Source organism: Candida theae, assembly GCF_024610275.1.
Source record: "Candida theae strain CBS 12239 chromosome Unknown scaffold7, whole genome shotgun sequence".
In the NCBI taxonomy this organism is placed as follows: Eukaryota; Fungi; Ascomycota; class Pichiomycetes; order Serinales; family Debaryomycetaceae; genus Lodderomyces; species Lodderomyces theae.
The window spans coordinates 191,046-210,916 of NW_026261433.1; the positions used below are offsets into that span (position 1 = coordinate 191,046).

The 19,871-nt window shown below is 40.5% G+C and overlaps 5 protein-coding genes across 5 annotated transcripts; 3 read left to right on the forward strand and 2 right to left on the reverse strand. All coding sequences in view use genetic code 12, as the record gives it.

Moving 5' to 3' along the window:
* Window positions 1-544: 544 nt before the first annotated feature.
* Window positions 545-1,408, forward strand: KGF57_002297 (mitochondrial 2-oxodicarboxylate carrier; the record flags this gene model as incomplete). Its single annotated transcript, XM_051751595.1, has 1 exon — window positions 545-1,408. The coding sequence occupies one exon, from the start codon at window positions 545-547 to the stop codon at window positions 1,406-1,408; it is 864 nt and encodes a 287-aa protein (XP_051609206.1).
* Window positions 1,409-1,883: 475 nt separating this feature from the next.
* Window positions 1,884-8,079, forward strand: KGF57_002298 (STE13; the record flags this gene model as incomplete). Its single annotated transcript, XM_051751598.1, has 3 exons — window positions 1,884-4,659; window positions 4,876-5,377; window positions 5,535-8,079. The coding sequence occupies 3 exons, from the start codon at window positions 1,884-1,886 to the stop codon at window positions 8,077-8,079; spliced, it is 5,823 nt and encodes a 1,940-aa protein (XP_051609207.1).
* Window positions 8,080-8,142: 63 nt separating this feature from the next.
* Window positions 8,143-9,648, reverse strand: KGF57_002299 (TFIIH/NER complex subunit; the record flags this gene model as incomplete). Its single annotated transcript, XM_051751599.1, has 1 exon — window positions 8,143-9,648. One exon carries the CDS (start codon window positions 9,646-9,648, stop codon window positions 8,143-8,145), a length of 1,506 nt encoding a protein of 501 aa, XP_051609208.1.
* A 172-nt stretch (window positions 9,649-9,820) lies between these two features.
* KGF57_002300 (DNA-directed RNA polymerase III core subunit) lies at window positions 9,821-16,632 on the forward strand (the record flags this gene model as incomplete). Its single annotated transcript, XM_051751600.1, has 3 exons — window positions 9,821-13,256; window positions 13,621-14,798; window positions 15,331-16,632. 3 exons carry the CDS (start codon window positions 9,821-9,823, stop codon window positions 16,630-16,632), a joined length of 5,916 nt encoding a protein of 1,971 aa, XP_051609209.1.
* Window positions 16,633-16,702: 70 nt separating this feature from the next.
* Window positions 16,703-18,811, reverse strand: NOC2 (mRNA-binding ribosome synthesis protein; the record flags this gene model as incomplete). Its single annotated transcript, XM_051751601.1, has 1 exon — window positions 16,703-18,811. The coding sequence occupies one exon, from the start codon at window positions 18,809-18,811 to the stop codon at window positions 16,703-16,705; it is 2,109 nt and encodes a 702-aa protein (XP_051609210.1).
* Between the last annotated feature and the right edge of the window lie 1,060 nt (window positions 18,812-19,871).

Consider the following 19,871-nt stretch of genomic DNA (forward strand, 5'->3'; position numbering starts at 1 on the left):
GTGAGCTTTAAATTGATAAGCATGAGTCCTTACATTAAGAGTAGATTAGAGCAATAGTTGAAATAAAAGGGAGAACATCTAATAGAGTCGAAGTAGTTCCGAATAATTCAGTAAGTAGGAGTAGTAGTAAATGCAGATATTTTCCATCCTCCCTTCCCTTCCCCCCCCTCACCCCACCCCACTTGAGTTTTTTTTTAAAAAAATTTTTGTGTCTCTTTATTCTGTTTCTCTTTGGTTTAGTTATCGGCTGACTGATCCCTTGAAACCAAGTTTTCTTTTTTTTTCTTTCTCTCTCTCTGTCTCTTTCTCTCCATTGCTGCTGAATTTATCAACTGAAAATTTAAAATTTCAATAAATCTCCCACCAACTTCTCTTGTTTGATCTTTTGAAACAATAACTATTCCATTTGAAGAGCCTTTTCTCTATCTCCTTAGTTTACCTAACAACTTCACCGGATTTTCAATTGCTGACGCTGCCACCAAATTAAGTCAGTAAAACATATATCTTATCCACAGAATCTCACACTCAATTACTCAACTTTACAATGGCAGAACCTTCACCATTACCATTCATCTACCAGTTTGCTTCTGGGGCCATTGCTGGGGTCTCTGAGATCCTTGTTATGTATCCATTGGATGTTGTCAAAACTAGACAACAATTGGACTCCACAAATGCCACCAAAGGTACGCTCAATTGTCTTAGAACTATTGTCAGGGAAGAAGGTTTTTCACGTTTATACAAAGGTATTACTGCCCCCATCTTGATGGAGGCTCCAAAGAGAGCCACCAAGTTTGCTGCCAATGATGAATGGGGAAAATTCTACAAGAATTTCTTTGGCGTTGCTTCCATGACTCAACCGTTGGCTATTCTTACAGGTGCTACTGCCGGTGCTACAGAGTCCTTTGTTGTTGTTCCATTTGAATTGGTCAAGATTAGATTGCAGGACAAGACTACCAAATTCAATGGTATGGGCGAAGTTATCAAAGATATCATCCAAAAGAATGGAGTTTTAGGTTTATACAAAGGTCTTGAGCTGACAATGTGGAGACACATTTGGTGGAACGCCGGTTACTTTGGATGTATCCATCAAGTCAAATCATTGATGCCTAAACCAAAAGATAACAAACAAAAGATCTTGTTTGACTTGACCTCGGGTACAATTGGGGGAACGTTTGGTACCGTGTTGAACACTCCTTTCGATGTTGTCAAGTCCAGAATTCAAGCTGGGTCTGCAAGATACAAATGGACCTATCCTTCTTTAGCTATTGTCTACAAAGAAGAAGGATTTGGTGCATTGTACAAAGGTTTTATTCCAAAAGTTTTGAGATTAGGTCCAGGTGGTGGTATTTTGTTAGTTGTGTTCACTGCATGTATGGACTTTTTCAGAAAATTGAATGACAAGAAGTAGACTAGTCCGAAACCGTGTTTATATAAGAGGATAGACATAGTTGTAGAGCGTAACAGTGTTGCGTGAAATTGTATAGAATGTTTTCGATAATAATATAAACGCCTTGCCATTTTGGGAATCCAAAGGAAAATTCTCTTGAAACCTGCAAATGTAACTCATTTTTTTTACTAACTTTCGTCGAGTGAGGCACATTGTGCTTAGCCTGCCTTACACAATTCCTTGACTGACACTTGGCAGCAAGAAACCTTCGCAAACCACTTGATCTCACCGATTAATTGAAGGTACACTAAAAGCTGGAAAAAAAAAAAAAAAAAAAAAGAAATATATTCACGGTAAATATCATTCTGCAACATCAAAATCAACGAGGCAAGAGCTAAACCACGGTCCACCTTCATATAGAGTGCCTTTTATAACCAATCACTCCTAATCCATGCCACAGTCGTGCTGTGTTCTAGATAACTAACACGTGGAAGCAATGTACTCAGCACTCAACCCTAACAAACCTATTGAACAATATGAAATGGTCGACCAAAGTCACCTACGATCAACATCCGGGACTGATGTGAGCACGTTTGACAATGATGATGATGATGATGATGATGAAACTCCTTCCAAGCTGTCCATTGACTCCAGGTCATCCAACCTTTTAGACGACATCGAAAACTGTGCAATGAAGAATGGAGATACAAAAGACGATTTCAATAACGACCCGTTCTTTCAGTCTATTTTACGAAAATATCGAAAACAAGGGTTTCCTTTGACGTATTGCAGTGCTGCTGGAGTGGTTTGCTTAATCTTATGGATCGGTGGTATTGTGGCGTATTCACATCAAAGTCCGTCACAGCTAATATCGAACTCAAAATGGCAAACAAATGTCAATTTGGGTGACCGGAATGTAACTCTAGCAAAATATGATCCAAGTTTGAAGAATCTAACGTTTGACGGCTGGAGAAATGGTGACTATATGACATATGAAGAGGAGGTCCATTGGTTGAGTGAAAATCAATCGCCAGGTGGCAATGGAGGGGGGTATTACTTGACGTCTACCCTGCGCTCTTATTTGATAAAACGAGCTAACAACGATTATGAGGCAATTCTTCTACCGTCCAAGAAATTTGCTTACCAAAACAATTTTTTCAATATAGAGGAAGTAGCATTGAACCCGTCAACCCCCGTTGACCATCTCAACAATTTTCATCTTATCAAAACAGACACTTTGAAACAATGGAGACACCTGTCGTTTGCCCTATATTGGATCTACAATGCTCAGCTTTCAACTTACACACCTGTTCAACCGCCTGAGAAAGTCAAGGAGAGTACATCCAAATTGAAAGCCTCCGTTTTAGAAAAGTTACATTTCGCAGAGTTTTCTCCTGATGGAAATTTTGTCTTGTTTGGGTTTGAGCACAATTTGTACGTCCAAAACTTATCGGATAATACTGTACAGCAGATCACCACGGATGGAACACGTTATATCTTCAATGGAAAACCTGACTGGGTATATGAAGAGGAGGTGGTTGCAACTGACCGCATGGTGTGGTGGTCACCAGACTCGAAACAAATTGTGTTTACCAAAATCAACGACACCCAGGTTGAGGAAGTGAACATCGATTACTATGTGAAGGAAAGTTCGGAAGTGGGGATGCAGTACGATCAATCTAATGAAGAAAAGGTTGGGCAAGTAGATCAGTATCCAATCAAAAGCTCCATCCTGTATCCTAAACCTGGCTCCAAAAATCCGTTAATCTCGTTCCACGTGTACAGTCTAGATGGTCAACGACTTGAAACTTTGCAGGACAAAGATGACAGTTTGGGAAGAGACTTTGTTGTGTACCAGGCTAGTTGGGTTGATAACGACAACTTTTTGGTGAAACAAACTGATCGAACAAGCAAAATTCTTTCAAAAAAATTGTATACCCGAGGTGTAACCAGTTTGCTGTTGCTAGGCTCGGTTAATGTGACTCAACTATATGGAGGTTGGGTAGGGAAGATGAAGCCAATCACCTTGGTAAAAGGGTCTTACGTGGACAACTACGTTGTTGATGGCAAGAACTACCTAGCACTTTTCGACCAGCCGAGTGACATCATGCCGCTGAAGATTTTGAACAAATATCAAACTATTAGTGAAGGCATTTATGATCCAACAGAGAATTATATTTACTTTCTCACCAACAAGAAAAGTGCCATGGACTCCCACTTGGTAGGGTATGATCTTTCAAAGGACAAGTATATTGAGATTACAAGCTTGGATGAAGATGGTTACTACATCACTTCTTTCTCGCAAAATGGAAGATTCTTGAATCTTCAATACGAGGGACCGAACCAACCGTGGCAAAGATTGATTGATATGGCTGAATTGCACGACTCTTTGGAAGATGCAAATACTCTAAAAAAGGCACTTTTGCAATATCCAATGGTCAACCACTTTGATGTCTCAAAAAAGGATTTTCAAAACATCAACTTCCCAACAACGATCCACAGGCAGATTAAAATCTCAAAGTTTGATCTAGAGTTATCCGTCAAGGAGATTTTACCCCCTAATTTTGACCCAAAACGCAAATACCCATTATTAGTCCATGCCTACGGGGGCCCTGGATCACAGAATGTGTTGAAGAAATTTGACATTGATGCTTTAAAGGTTGCAAGTGCAGTGCTAAACGCAGTTGTGCTAGTGATTGATCCAAGAGGAACTGGTGGCGTAGACTGGAGATTTCAAGCATTTGCCAATAATAGGATTGGATACTGGGAACCAAGGGATATCAAATTGATCACATCTGAGTACATGCTGGCAAATGAGTTTATCAACAAGGACCGCGTGGCACTATGGGGGTGGTCTTATGGTGGCTTTACCACCTTGAAAACTTTAGAGTACGATAATGGGCGAATCTTTAAATACGGAGTTGCCATTGCCCCGGTTACAAATTGGTTGTTTTACAACTCTATATACACTGAACGCTACATGAACCAACCAAATGAGAATCCCAACTATGGAAAGTATGCCAAAGTTCAAGATGTGGAGAATTTCAAAAATATCAACAGGTTCCTTCTCATGCATGGGTCTGCTGATGATAATGTACACTTGCTGAACACCATGTGGCTTATGGACCAACTCAACTCTGCAAATGTTAGAAATTATGATGTCCAGATTTTTCCAGATAGTGATCACAATATCGATTACCATAATGCAAACACACTCGTGTATGGAAAGTTGCTCACGTGGTTGAAGAATGCTTTCAACGGAAGGTTTGATGGTATGTTGTAGGTATAATGAAACGAAAAAATTGATCTCCTCCCTTTTGTAGTAAATCTCTTTTTTACTTCACCAACTATGTTTTATGAGTCCCTGTGTACATCTTTTTTTTTTTTTTTTCCTCTAATTTTTTGCAACACACGGAATGCACACCAAACGATTAATACGTATGTTGGAGGTAATTGTCTTGTCTTTGAAGGTTCACTAACATCCCCAGACAAGAGGGAAACTCTGTTAAACCCAATTCAAATTTACGAAGCCAATTTGGATAAACAATTGAGGATTTGCAAGTTGAAGAAGGATACTCTAACAAAAGCAGCCAAATATGTAAGAGATGAAAACAAAATTCAACACTTGATAAACTATTGGCGTACTGTTGCACAACTTGCTTCAAACTACGTGTTCAATGAGCAGTCTATTGCAATGAGCAAAATGGGAGGTTTTCAGGAATGGCAGCGACGTCAATGGGAAAAACAGAATGAGAAGGATAGAGAAGAAAGGGCGGCTTTTTGGGAACAGGTTTCAGAGGAGTTTCAAGCAACATCCAATGAAAATAAGTCTGCAATGGTTGAGCAACTTGCAGACCTTGGACTTCTTGTTTCGAGTGAAGGTGAACTTTTGCAAGACTCGCACGACGAAACCAAAGATGCTCCCTCATTCTCCTCGCAATTTACAATGAGGGACTTGTACAACATCTTGAAACTTGATTATGACTTAGTGTATGAGTAGCTCTTTTGTATATTTCATTGGTTGCCTAATTCGGCAGTGTAATGAAGTGTAGAGCTACCTAGGGTTGTCTCTGTTTGTGTTGAGATTTATTTCTTTTTCCCTTGTCTCAGATTTGTAACTTAAATTTTGTTTTTTGCTATATTTGAGAGATGAAGTTCATACTTACGAAATCGCTTTTGTTGCTCAACGCAATACCAAGAGGGCCACTTCCAAAGTCTGCAAAACTGAGCATATGACTATCGATCCAGGAACTGTCCTTGACAGTATAGACGAGGCGTATCTAAGTAATTTGTTGTCAGAATTTTGCCACGGTCTTGACACTGATCACGTAAGATTAGATGAAATCGTGACTTCCATACTTTCTGGTCTACCTGACAGCATCACCTTGCACGAGTTGTACAATTTTGCTTCGGAAGTAATAGCAACGAGAATAATACACCACCCAGACTATGCCATATTTGCCGGCAGAGTTGTTGCTCATCTTTTGCAATTGCAAATACCATACACGTTTAGTGAAAATGTAAAACGACTCAAACAGGCAACCAATTCGCGTGGAGTACCATACGCCCAAATGTCGGAAAAGTTCTATACAGTCGTGATGGAGCACGGTGAAGAGTTTGATGAAATTATAGAAAAGACGGGGGAAATTGAACTAGCATACTTTGGAATCAAGACTTTGGAAAACTCATATCTTTGGAGGATCGGTGATAAGGTAGCTGAGACCCCCGAGTTTATGTTTCTCAGAGTTGCGATTGAAATACATCAAGATGACGTGGATGCGGTAGAGGAGACCTACCGGCTAATGTCGCAAAAACTATTCATACACGCTCTGCCCACCTTATACAATGCTGGGTGCACATATAATTACCTTTCCTCGTGTTTCTTGTTGGCAATGAAAGATGACTCTATTGATGGAATCTACAAGACACTTCATGAAGCTGCCTTGATATCCAAAGCTTCTGGTGGTATTGGAATTCATATACATAACATCAGAGCCCAAGGATCTCACATTGCTAGTACCAATGGGCGAGCTGGTGGTGTGGTGCCCATGTTGCGTGTCTTCAACAATACTGCACGATATGTAGATCAAGGTGGGGGTAAGCGACCAGGTGCATTTGCTGTATATTTGGAACCTTGGCATGCCGACGTGTTTGACATTTTAAATATGAGGAAAAACCACGGAAATGAAGAGCTTCGAACACGGGATCTATTTTATGGGTTATGGATTCCAGATTTGTTTATGCAAAGAGTGAAATCTGGAGGTGATTGGTCCTTGTTCTCTCCTGATGTGGCACCAGGCTTGAGCGATGTTTATGGAGATGAATTTGTTAATTTGTATGAGCTGTATGAGTCTCAAGGATTGGCAACTACAACAATAAAGGCTCAAAAGCTTTGGTTGGCAATATTGGAGTCGCAAACTGAAACGGGTGGGCCTTACATGTTGTACAAAGATGCATGCAATAAGAAAACCAATCAATCAAATCTTGGTACAATAAAGTCTTCGAACTTGTGTTGTGAAATCATTGAGCATTCGTCCCCAGATGAAACTGCAGTGTGCAACCTAGCATCATTGGGTCTCCCTTCTTTTCTTCACTCAAACGATGAAAGTATTGAGTTTGATTTCGAGAAACTACATGCTGCTACAAAAGTTGTCACCCGTAATTTGAACAAAGTAATTGATGCAACTCGCTATCCTGTGGATTCAGCAGAGAAGTCCAACAAAAGAAATAGACCGATAGCTATCGGAGTGCAAGGATTGGCTGACTTGTTCCTTGAATTGAGGTTGCCATTTGACTCTGCAGAAGCAAAGAAACTCAATTCACAGATTTTTGAAACCATATACCATGGTGCAGTGGAAGCTTCTGTCGAATTGGCCATGCTTGAGACACCATATTCCACATTTGATGGTTCACCAGCTTCCAAAGGAGTTTTACAATTTGATATGTGGAACCATAAACCAACATTTTATGACGATTGGGACCAGTTGAAAGAAAACGTAAAGCATTGTGGGTTGAGAAACTCGCTTTTGATTGCTCCTATGCCAACTGCTTCTACGTCGCAAATATTGGGCTTCAATGAATGCTTTGAGCCCTATACATCCAATTTGTACACGCGTCGAGTAATATCTGGTGAGTTTCAAGTGGTAAACAAGTATCTCATTCGCGACCTAGCGGATTTGGGCATATGGAATAATGCAATGAGGAGCAAAATTATACAAGATGGGGGATCGATTCAAAATATATCGATAATCCCTGAAGACATCAAAAAGCTATATAGAACTGTGTGGGAGCTAAAACAAAAAGACATCATAGACATGGCTGCAGACAGAGGAAAATTCATTGACCAGCTGCAAAGCATGAATATATATATGCAGAATCCAACTATTGGCAAGCTCACCAGTTGTCATTTTTATGCGTGGGAGAAGGGGTTGAAAACAGGGATGTACTATTTGCGTACACAGGCTGCTACACGAGCAATACAGTTTACTGTTGATAAGGATCAAGTAGAGCTAGCTGAGAAACAAGAGGTTCACAAGAGTCTCAAAAGAAAGAAATATGTGGAGGTGACTCCAAAGCGAAGAAGAGTGTCGGTTTATGCAACGCCCGATTCTGAAGTGTATGATATTCATGATATGACCCCGGTAGCTTGTGATATACGAGATGCAGAGAATTGTGAATCATGCTCAGGATGAAACTTGCAAAACTTGTGAATAGCTGTATATAACCTATAACGGAATACAAACCCGATAGTTACATTACCCTCTGAGCTTCCTATTGGCAAAATCAGCAACCTGTGCCATACCATCCTTCGTAACAAAGAATTTTCTTTTGACCTTATCGCCCCATACCAATACGCCTAGCTCTGTGGCATAAGTCGACAACATATCGTATTCCTGCTGGTTGGCGAAATCCTTAAACAAGTAACCCTCAACCGTTTGAATCCTATCAAGTTCCAATTGCCAAAGTTTAATCTGATCAACAACATTGGGCGGAATCACTTCCAATTTGTGTTGCGATATTGCGCCATCGGCTTTACTTTGAGGTGCTCCACCAGCAGTATTGATATTATGACTGGCGTCAAACTCCACTTTTTTATCCAATTTTTCCTTTGCCAATGCTCGCATTTGGGGATGGGCATGCGTCTCCAAAAATTTGATAATCTGATCGGATGTAATTCCATTATAGAGTGCGTTTCTGATTGACTCTCGCGTGATCTGACCACAAATTAAGTTTGAAAATCTTGTCTTCATTTGAACGAATAGATTGAGGATTGCAATTTCCAAAGGTGAGTTGGTGTATGCATACACTTTGAAATTGGTTTCAATAATGATTGATTCTCGGCTATTTGACGCCATCATTTGCCCTTCGCTTTCCTCCAAAGCTTGATCAACGGCCATAGATGGTGTTTTCAATGCTGAGGAATCTGACGTAAGTGTCGTCGCTAACCTTGTTGGGTAAAACTTGTTTGATGAGCTCGATTTCTGATACACTAGTCCTAGATCTTTCAAATCAGCAAGCATGCTCACCTGAGTCTCGCTCAAACTTGATACTGAGTAGCTTTTCCCAAGCTCCAAACAACCTAGAATGAAAATAAAGTTCAAGACATCAACGGGATTCATATTCAACTCTGACGTTAGGTTTAGATACTGTAGAAGCAAAGTCCAGATTTGAGCATTCACATCTTGCAAAAGAAATTGGAATCCAGTATTCGTGATATTCAATGTAGAGTCTCCCTCCATAAGACCGCCCAATTTCAATAAGCTTAATACTGAGCTCGATGGGGCAGGGGTTCCCTCGGTACCAACCATAAAATGCAATATTGTTTCCCATTCATGAGATGCAAACTTGTCTAAAAATGTAGTTTCAATTTTGTCCGCTTCATCATCGTCGCTGCTGATACTTCCAAACGCGTTTGAGTCTTGAGAACCAGTGAGACAATCTCGAAAGTTTGATCTAAAAATCGAGTTCAAGCGTACATTGGTCCTTTTGGTATCATACTCAATCAAATGCAACAGTTCCAAACGTCTCAATGCTTCAAACTCCATTTTCTTTGCCAGCGGTTTGCACCATTTGGTTAAGTCTCTCATAGCAAGTGGTTTGTCATTGAAAACCATCGCCATTATGTAAAACTTGGCCATTGGGGATAGAAGTCGATATATGGATAAACACGTTGCTGGTGCCTCGTACAACTTCAGTTGCACGGGCTTGGGGAGGTCCTCTAGGTACTCATTAACTGTGCTTTTGAACAAGTTGGACGACATTTGTCAAAGTACAAGAGTGATAGGCGTTTTCTCATTTCTGCAAGTGGGTGGTAGCGTGAACATTTATATACAAAGTTTTAGGATGAGATCAAAATTATCAAACCCTCCTCATCTCTTTCTCACTCTCACGAACTTTGTCGCTAACACACACACACACACATAGCAAGCAGCGATGGCAAGAAAGGCAAAAAGCGTCGCAGATGATGCTTTTAATGAGCTCTTCAAACCAGAATACAAGGGGAAACGACTAACTGACGAAATCAACACGGCGGAGGATAAGTGGAATTTATTGCCTGCATTTTTGAAGATTAAAGGATTAGTTAAACAGCACTTGGACTCTTTTAATTACTTTGTTGACGTTGACTTGAAAAAGATCTTAAATGCAAACTCCCTTGTTTTGTCTGATGTTGATCCTGACTTCTACGTGAAGTATATAGACATCAGAGTCGGTCATAAATCTACGTCGCCACCAGGTACAAAGGAAGTGATACTACCACCTCATGAATGTAGGTTGAGAGACTTGACCTATAGTGCTCCAATATATGTCGACGTTGAGTATACAAGGGGAAGAAAGATTATAAGACATTATGACTTGGAAATTGGAAGAATGCCGATTATGTTGAGGTCCAATAAGTGCATGCTTGATGGGATGGATGACAAAGCGATGGCCCAGGTCGATGAATGTCCTTTGGACCCAGGAGGATATTTTATAGTCAACGGTACTGAAAAAGTCATCTTAGTGCAGGAGCAGTTGTCCAAAAACAGAATAATTGTTGAGGCCGATGAAAAAAAGGGAATAGTTCAAGCTTCAGTGACTTCCTCGACTCATGAACGTAAATCGAAAACATATGTGATCACCAAGAACGACAAGGTATATCTCAAGCACAATTCGATAAGCGAGGACATCCCCATCGTGATAGTTTTGAAGGCAGCAGGTGTTACTTCTGATTTGGAAATCTTGCAACTAGTCTGTGGTTCGGACCCAAACTACCAAGATTTATTTGTGGTTAACTTTGAGGAAGCTGCTAAACTAGAAGTTTTTACACAGCAACAAGCTTTGCTTTACTTGGGAAAGAGGGTAAAGACTATCAGGAGAGCTGGTGCGCCAAAGTTATCCCAATTGCAGGAAGGTATTGAGGCCATTGCCACTACCATCATTGCACACTTGACTGTATCCGACTTGCAGTTCCGAGAAAAGGCCTTATACATGGCAATGATGGCGAGACGTGTGATAATGGCGATGCATAATCCAAAAATGGTTGATGATCGTGACTATGTTGGTAATAAAAGATTGGAACTTGCGGGTCAGCTAATGTCCTTGCTTTTTGAAGATTTATTCAAGAAATTCAACTCCGACTTTAAAGCAAACATTGACAAGATCTTAAAAAAGCCAAGTCGTACTTCAGAATTTGATGCACTATTGTCTATCAATATTCACTCCAATAACATCACTATGGGCCTCAATAGAGCAATCTCCACAGGTAATTGGTCGTTGAAACGTTTCAAGATGGAAAGAGCTGGTGTCACGCATGTGTTGTCAAGATTGTCGTATATTTCAGCTTTGGGAATGATGACGCGTATCTCATCCCAGTTTGAAAAGTCGAGAAAAGTGTCTGGTCCACGTGCTTTGCAGCCTTCTCAATTTGGAATGCTTTGTACGGCGGATACCCCTGAAGGTGAAGCCTGTGGGTTGGTCAAGAATCTTGCGTTGATGACCCACATCACTACCGATGATGAAGAAGGACCTATCAAACAGTTGTGTACCGCACTTGGTTGTGAGTCTATCTTGGGGTTGGACTCGGCAACTTTACATGTCGAAGGAAATTTCGGTATCTATCTCAATGGTACCTTACTAGGTACTACTCGATTTCCTGTAAAGTTTGTAACAGACTTTCGTCGGTTAAGAAGAGCAGGGAAAGTGTCTGCATTTGTGAGTATTTACACCAATACGCATCAACAGGCTGTGCACATTGCCACTGATGGAGGAAGGATCTGTCGTCCATTGATTATTGTGGAGAACAACAAATCCAAAGTGGAAGCCAAACATTTGAGAAAGTTGTTGAAGGGCGAATGGGAATTTGATGATTTTTTGAAAGAAGGGTTGGTTGAATACCTCGATGTCAATGAAGAGAATGATTCTTTGATTGCGTTGTACGAAAAGGACGTTGGTGAGAATCCCAATGTAACCGTCACTCATTTGGAAATAGAGCCATTCACTGTGCTAGGAGCTGTTGCAGGTTTAATTCCATATCCTCACCACAATCAATCACCTAGAAACACGTATCAATGTGCGATGGGTAAGCAAGCTATAGGAGCTATTGCTTATAACCAGTTTAGAAGGATTGACACTTTGCTTTACTTTATGGTTTACCCACAACAACCTATGGTTAAGACTAAAACCATTGAACTTATCAATTATGACCAACTACCAGCTGGCCAGAATGCAACTGTTGCGGTTATGTCTTACTCGGGTTATGATATTGAAGATGCTTTAGTACTTAACAAGTCATCTTTGGATAGAGGGTTTGGAAGATGTCAAGTTGTGCGCAAGAATACCGTTCAATTGAAAAAGTACCCAAACCACACTAAGGATATTTTGTCAGGTATGAGGGTGGATGAGAATGATGAGCCTATCTTTCCACACCAAGCTTTGGGTCCGGATGGGTTGGGTGAAGTTGGAAGTAGAATCGAAAATGGACAAGTTTATGCCAATAAATGTGTTCCAACCAACTCTGGAGACTCGACCTTGGGACAGCCTCAACAAGTGGAAAGTCATAGGGAGGCACCGCTTTATTACAAAGGTCCCGAACCCTCCTACGTTGACCAAGTTATGATGTCTGTGAGTGACAATGATCAAGCATTGATTAAGGTGTTACTTCGACAGACCAGAAGACCTGAGTTGGGTGACAAGTTCTCGTCAAGACACGGACAGAAAGGTGTTTGTGGTATTATAGTTCAACAGGAGGATTTGCCTTTTAATGACGATGGTATCTCCCCTGATATCATCATGAATCCGCATGGTTTCCCATCTCGTATGACGGTTGGTAAAATGATTGAGTTGATATCAGGAAAGGCTGGAGTATTGAATGGATCATTGGAGTATGGTACTTGTTTTGGGGGCTCAAAATTGGAAGACATGTCAAAGATTCTTGTTGAAAAGGGATTTTCCTACTCTGGTAAGGATATGTTGTACTCTGGGATTACAGGGGAGTGTTTGCAAGCCTATATTTTCTTTGGTCCAATTTATTATCAAAAGTTGAAGCATATGGTGTTGGATAAAATGCATGCGAGAGCAAGAGGTCCAAGAGCTGTGTTGACTAGGCAACCAACAGAAGGTAGATCAAGAGATGGTGGTTTGAGGTTGGGTGAAATGGAGAGAGATTGTGTTATTGCATATGGTGCTTCTCAATTACTTTTGGAGAGATTGATGATATCTTCCGATGCATTTGAAGTGGATGTTTGTAACAAGTGTGGTTTGATGGGATACAACTCATGGTGTACAACATGTAAAAGCACGGAAAACATCATCAAAATGACGATCCCATACGCAGCGAAATTGTTGTTTCAAGAGTTGCTTTCTATGAATATAGCCCCTAGGTTGAGGTTGGGTGATGTGTTTTGAAATCTGTGTATATATTAATTATTTTATTTTGATGCACTATAAAGCTGAGTAGCCTTCATGTTTTGATAAACATATCTCTCCTTAACGCACAAACCACAAAATCAAAACAATTTTAATAAAAATACCCTAAACTAAACGATTAAGTGACCTTACCAATCATCAACATCGTCCTCAAGAGTTGATTGGTTAACCCTGATCCCTTTGGGCAACCTTATTGTCGTGTGAGCACATGGTTCTGGTTATCTTTCAGCCACGTACTGTGGCCATTACATTGATGGTGTTTCTATATGTTGTTCTCATACGCGAGTTCAGACAAAGGGTCAACTCCACAGCCCTTTTTGCTTCGGCAGTGGGATCATTGCCGTATGATGGTGATCCAGAGTATCCGTTCAACAGCGTGTTGAACTCGTTGTTTCCGATTGATGCCGTGTTTGAACTAAACACAACCTACGAGGGTAATGTCACCACTCACAAATTCACGGGCCGATATGCAACCTTTAGTACTATCTTAAGCTCTGAACTCACTGGTCACTACAAGATTTTGTCAGAAAATGCCTGCTCAAGAGTATCGGTAAATAAAGATGATCAGGATAAGATCCTTATTGTTCCCAGGGGTGATTGCAACTTTGTCACTAAAATCTCGAACCTCATTGAATCAAAGCCCAGAGCTGTTATCATTGCCAATAATGAACCTTACAGAGGTTTGCTAACAATGTATTCAAACACGTTCAACCAGGACGGTGCTTTGAGTATACCGATCGTGTTTATTACTTACGAGGATAAGGAGCTACTTCGATCAGTAGAAAATGAGGACCTCATTTTGCAAATGAGTACAGCTTCCATTGATAACTGGTTGAGCATTTTGCTTTCCATTATCGTTTCACCTCCGTTGTTGATCATATTGATATATTGTTTGATACTATGCGGACAAAGGGTGAGAAGGAGACAAATTAATAAACGCAATGCAGAGTTGGTGAAAAATTTACGGGTCTATGTATACAACTATGATCAATTGATCTTGGAGGCTGATTTTGAGAAAAGTCTCGGGTTGGCTGGGCATGCTACAGTAGCTGATCCTACTTTATCCAAGAATGCTTCGCAGCCAAGATTACGTGTATTGCGTTCCCCTGCTGATTATTTCAGGGCGTTCAAATGCTCAATATGTTTGGAAAAGTACGAGCCTTTAAGATCGAGGGTTTTGGTGTTGGAATGCAAACACATGTACCATCAACAATGTCTCTCCAAGTGGTTGATTAATTACAGAAGAAGCTGCCCCTTGTGCAATAGCACAATTCTTGAAGACCGCCTTCTCACCGGTTACGAGGCAACCTATGGTAGTGTGGATATGGAGGCTGGAGTCATTGAGGGTTGTAGCAGGGAAGCGGAGCCACAACGCCCAGTCAATTTCAGAAGTATGAGCAGTCAAGGGCTGTTCCAAAGACCGCTTTTGATTTCAAGACCGCTGGCGATCTTGAACTGCTACAACAGTGATTCTAATGGAGCACAACTAAGCACCAGTATCGACTCAGTATGATGGTGTATATGGTTTGAACAAATGGAATTATGCAAGGCAATCGAGGTAGTCGTCAATGGACAAGTGCCACCGGCGGTGACAAAAGAAAAAGAAAAAAAAAGTCTCTCCGCTTCCTCTTCTCTAATTGTGTCTCTACTCTTTTGACCGATTTGGATATTGAATAGCTGAGTGTGTCTAAGTCGTGCTCATCTACGTATTGCTAAACAACTTTATGACTCCATTTTTCACCAACCCGAAATAATTTCCCTTTTGTTGTTTTTTTGTTGTTTTTTTTTGTTTTTTTGCTTACTTAATTACCAAACTGAACCCCTTCTTGACCAACACCATGGACAGCAGTAACGACAAGATAGAGATAAAAACAGAGCCAGAGAAACAGGAGCGGAGGAAGAGGAAGAAGAAGTTAGAAATAGCATGCGTGTATTGTCGGCGTTCACATATGATATGTGATGAATCAAGACCCTGCCAACGATGCATCAAAAGAGGTATTGGTCACTTGTGCTATGACGAACCGTCTAATTCGAGGCAGCGGAAAAAAGCAGCCGCCTTGAGAAGCACTGAGACACCAACAGAACAGTCGCCAGCTCCACAAACTCAAGCACCAACGCCGTTGCCACCTCCAATACAAACTAATCCGGCTCAGCAAAAGACTTTGAAGAATTCTGTTCTATCGCAAACTTTGGCATACAACCAAGAGCCACTATTCTACTCGGAACACGCAGGCAGTGAATTCAGTTCGTTGAATGACTTTCTTTCTATTATTGATGACCCTGAGTTGGTTAATGGCGCATTGAATGACGATCCTAATCATGCCTTTTGGGGTAATGCTATGGCCTTTTCCCCAAATAATTTGTTCACTCAGACATTTCCAGAGGATATCACTCAACAACGACCTCAAGAAGAGAACGGTTTGAGACCCCCTCATGAACTTCAGTCGCAGCAGCAGCAGCAACAACAACAACAACAACAACTGCAACTATCACAGCAACAGCAACAACAACAACAACAACAACAACAACAACAACAACAACTACAACTGCAACAGCCACAGCAGCAACTATCACATCAACTGCTGCAACAGCCACAGCAGCAGCAGCAACAACAACAACAACAACTGCAACTGCAACTGCAACTGTTGGATGCCCAGCCACGGGAGGCTCAGCCCGTGATTTCAGACTCAGCTAGGGACAAGTTCTTTCTTACTGCAGCGGATCCCACCACCGAGATTTCACCGGAGGAGAGATTGAAACAGGTTATCAAAGCAAAATTGGAAGCTGGTCTATTACAACCCTATAACTATGCTAAAGGATATGCGCGGTTGCAGAGGTATATGGACAACTACATGAATGTCTCGAGTCGCCAAAGAATACTAAAACCGTTGTCGATTTTTCGACCGGCATTTCGTGCCATTGCGAGAACACTAAAAGACGTTGACTTAGTGCTCGTTGAAGAGAGTTTTGAGCGGATGTTATTGGATTACGATCGTGTTTTTACGTCGATGGCGATACCTGCTTGTTTGTGGAGAAGAACCGGTGAGATTTATCGTGGTAACAAAGAGTTTGCTTCTTTGGTGGGTGTTACAACTGATGATTTGAAGGATGGTAAGTTGGCCATATATGAATTGATGAGTGAAGAAAGTGCAGTGAATTTTTGGGAAAAGTACGGTGCAATTGCTTTCGATAAAGGTCAGAAGGCGGTCTTGACCAGTTGCAATTTGAGAACAAAAGATGGTATCAAGAGAAAAAGTTGTTGTTTCAGCTTCACCATCAGGAGAGACAGGTATAATATTCCAAGTTGTATTGTAGGAAATTTCATTCCAATAGATCCTTAGATAGCAGGTGACAGTGTTTTATTATGTAACTATATTAAGATATATCCAATAACTGTAACATTGGTATTCATCAATCCAGCATATCTTCATTCTCCAGCGCATCTTCGTCATCCTCTAGATGTGCTAGCTCTTCGTCTTCTTCTTCTTCTTCCTTCTCCTCTTTTCTTTTCTTTTCTTCCTTCGCCTTTTCCTCCTCCTCTTGGGCCTCTTTAAACAATCTAAGCCTTTCCTCCTTCTGCTGTCTTTGAACCACAATATACTGTCCAAGAGGGGTCTTTTCCCAGTTTAGATTATTGAGGAACTCTTTAACCTCTCTCTTATCACTTGGACCAAACTCAACATTTGATCTTTTGCTTGAAATCAATTGAGCATTTGCATTGAGCTTCTCAATCAATTGACTCAATTGTTTATTAAACTTGACATTTTTGGACTTTTTGGTAAATCTTTTCAAGCCAAGAACAGCAGGGGTTATCAACTCAGGAAACGCAATGCTTTTTGCAAATAAACCAAAAAATTCCGAAGTCAACTCGATAAATTGCTCACATAAACCATCTTGGTAGATTTTGGTTCCCAAATAAGCTTGATTCACTTTGATGTTGTGTTCGAAATCAACAATTTGCAATGTGGAAGGTTTTGGTGATTTTGTGATGGCGGTTGAAGATAAGACCTCATACAATAATGGAAATAACGGTATGTAAACTCCTGTATTTGACAATCTCAAAAGAGACCTTATCAAATAAAAGCGCAAGGGAAAAAACTGGGCGGTTGGGTTCAATCTGATAGCTCCTAGCGAAACTTGCACCAAGGGGTAAATAAGCTGCCTTAATGATGACTCCTCTTTGCAGATTGTCAATACTCTTGACCAAAAATCAAGGGAATGGCAGTACTGCCAATTGTAAATTGTCACGAAACCTCCTTTTCCGTTTACGCTGTTTCTCAAATGTATAGCAAGCTGTCTGACATACTCAAATCCAATTTGATATCCAATCTTTTCATCGACACTGAATAGTTCGGCTAATGAGTTTTTGCAGAAATTAATTCTGGAAATTGTGTGAGCGTTGGTTTTTCTGCAATGTTGTAAAAGCGTCGAGTAGGAGATTTTGAGAACGGTTTCCAAAATGGATTTCGGGTATTCCCTGACCACATTGTTGATAAAAGCAAAAGAAGCAATTTGTGTATCCGTGTCATTGGAGCTGGCCCAAACATTGGCCACAGCAGTAATGATTTGCTTCAACAACCGACGATGAGACAAGTAATAAGGGAATACTTCATAAAGCGAAGCTAAAATTATAGCTGCTGTCTCCGTATTGGTAATGTCCTTGAGCAAAGTGATATATGAGCTTGCGTGGTTCTTCAAAATAGATCCGATTTGAGTGGCTTGTGCATTTTGAGGAATTGTTCTAACGCCTTGCTTTGTTTTGTATTTAACAACACTTTGCACGGCAATGGGCACCTTTTTCAAAACCAATAACATCAACTCAGTGAATGCCTTTGGATCTACTACGGAATACTTGTAGTCCTCCCCACTATTAATATTCACCGCGGCTTTAAATGCACTAACAATGTTTCTAATAACCTTAGCTGTAGGCTTTTCCAACTGTGTGCCCCATTTTTCAACAAGCTTTGTAGTGATCTCCACCTTATTCCCGGACTTGGTTGCATCTTTGTCTGCACCACCTTTGTTTGTGACTTCCTTGTCATCATCTTCATCAACTACCTCCTCCTCCTCGTCTTCTTCTTCTTCTTCGTCTTCACTCATTGCCTCCAATGGGTTGACTCCTTCAAAGTCCAAAAGCTGGTTATCGTTCTCTTTCAAATACTTGTAGAATTCAGGGTCCTGTTTTTCCAAATTTTCAAGGTTCTTTTTCATATCCTCCTCATCTTCAGAAGATTCATCTGACAGCGATGCATCGTCGTCTGAGTCCTCCAATTTCTTCTTGCTCTTTTCCATTCCTTTTGGTATCTCAAAGCCGCCAGCAAAGAAGTCGTCCACTGACATTTCTCCAAAATTCTTCGTATCATCTTTAACTGCCTCGACTTGTGGTTCCTCTTTGGCTCCTCCACCTTTCTTTCTCATTGCAGCCTTTTTCTTGAAGTCCTGCGCCTTCTTACGATGTTCAATCGTATGCTTCAAGTGCTTGTTTTGAAACTTCTTTGTCTGCTTAGACGTCTTCCCCATGGTAGTTGGAATATGTTCTTGTAAAGGTGATACCGAAGTTTTTCAGATTTTTAAAAATTACTGAGATGAGATGGATAGTGTGCGCTACCGATATGCTATATTTTTCTTTTTTTTTTCTCAACTTTCTTATAACGCTAAAAGTTACTGCACAAGGGGTTTATATGACAACACAATCATTCGTGATTCTTGTAGAGATGGCGTAAATTAGGGCAGCTGTCACCAACTGTCCATGAACTGTATGAAAAGGACGCTGCACAAAGTAAGGTAAAGAAAGAAGTAATAAGAAAAAAAGAGAAAATGAGTTCAAAAAGCAAAAAAGAAAGTTCCTACCCGGATTCGAACCAGGGACAAACAGATTTGCAATCTGGCATTCTAAACCACTGAATTATAGGAACTGCAACTGAGCTACTCGCTCGTTTTGTTGACAAATTTTTCACATGCAGCAACAGATTATATTATCTTCACGTGACATACACGCGATTTAGGCGTGACATTAGTCATTCAATTACATGGTGTACTCTCATTTGAACACTATTTGATTAGCTATCTTGTTCTACAATTGGTTCAAATGGGTTGAGAAGTCTTGCTTTGGTAACTTAAGTACTATACGACAGCAAAAGCTATAAGGAGTTTAGTTGTGAATTATTTGCGTAGAATTGAACCAATTCATTGTTATAGTTTGAATGCTAAAGATCATGTGGATATTGCCAAAGTAGAAGCCCAGGTTTACAAAAGCTAGTTCCTTTCTCATGACGAAATAAACGAGTACTTATTCAAGATCATCATTGACACCAACTAAACCAAATACCCCCCTTTTTTTTTCTTTTCTTTTCTTGGTCTCATTTGTTTTCCTACAGTGGCTGCAAAAAATTGAGAGTTTCACATCTCGTAATGAAAACCAATACACATAACCAATATTGGCAGTATCAATTGGGGTACTTACAATGGTAACCAAGAACTTCATTAACTTTTCTTTTGAAACAGGTACCCGCTCTAATGTAAAACTATCGAGTATCAGTAATAGGTTGTTCAATTCAAATCTGCCTCCACAGACTTTCAT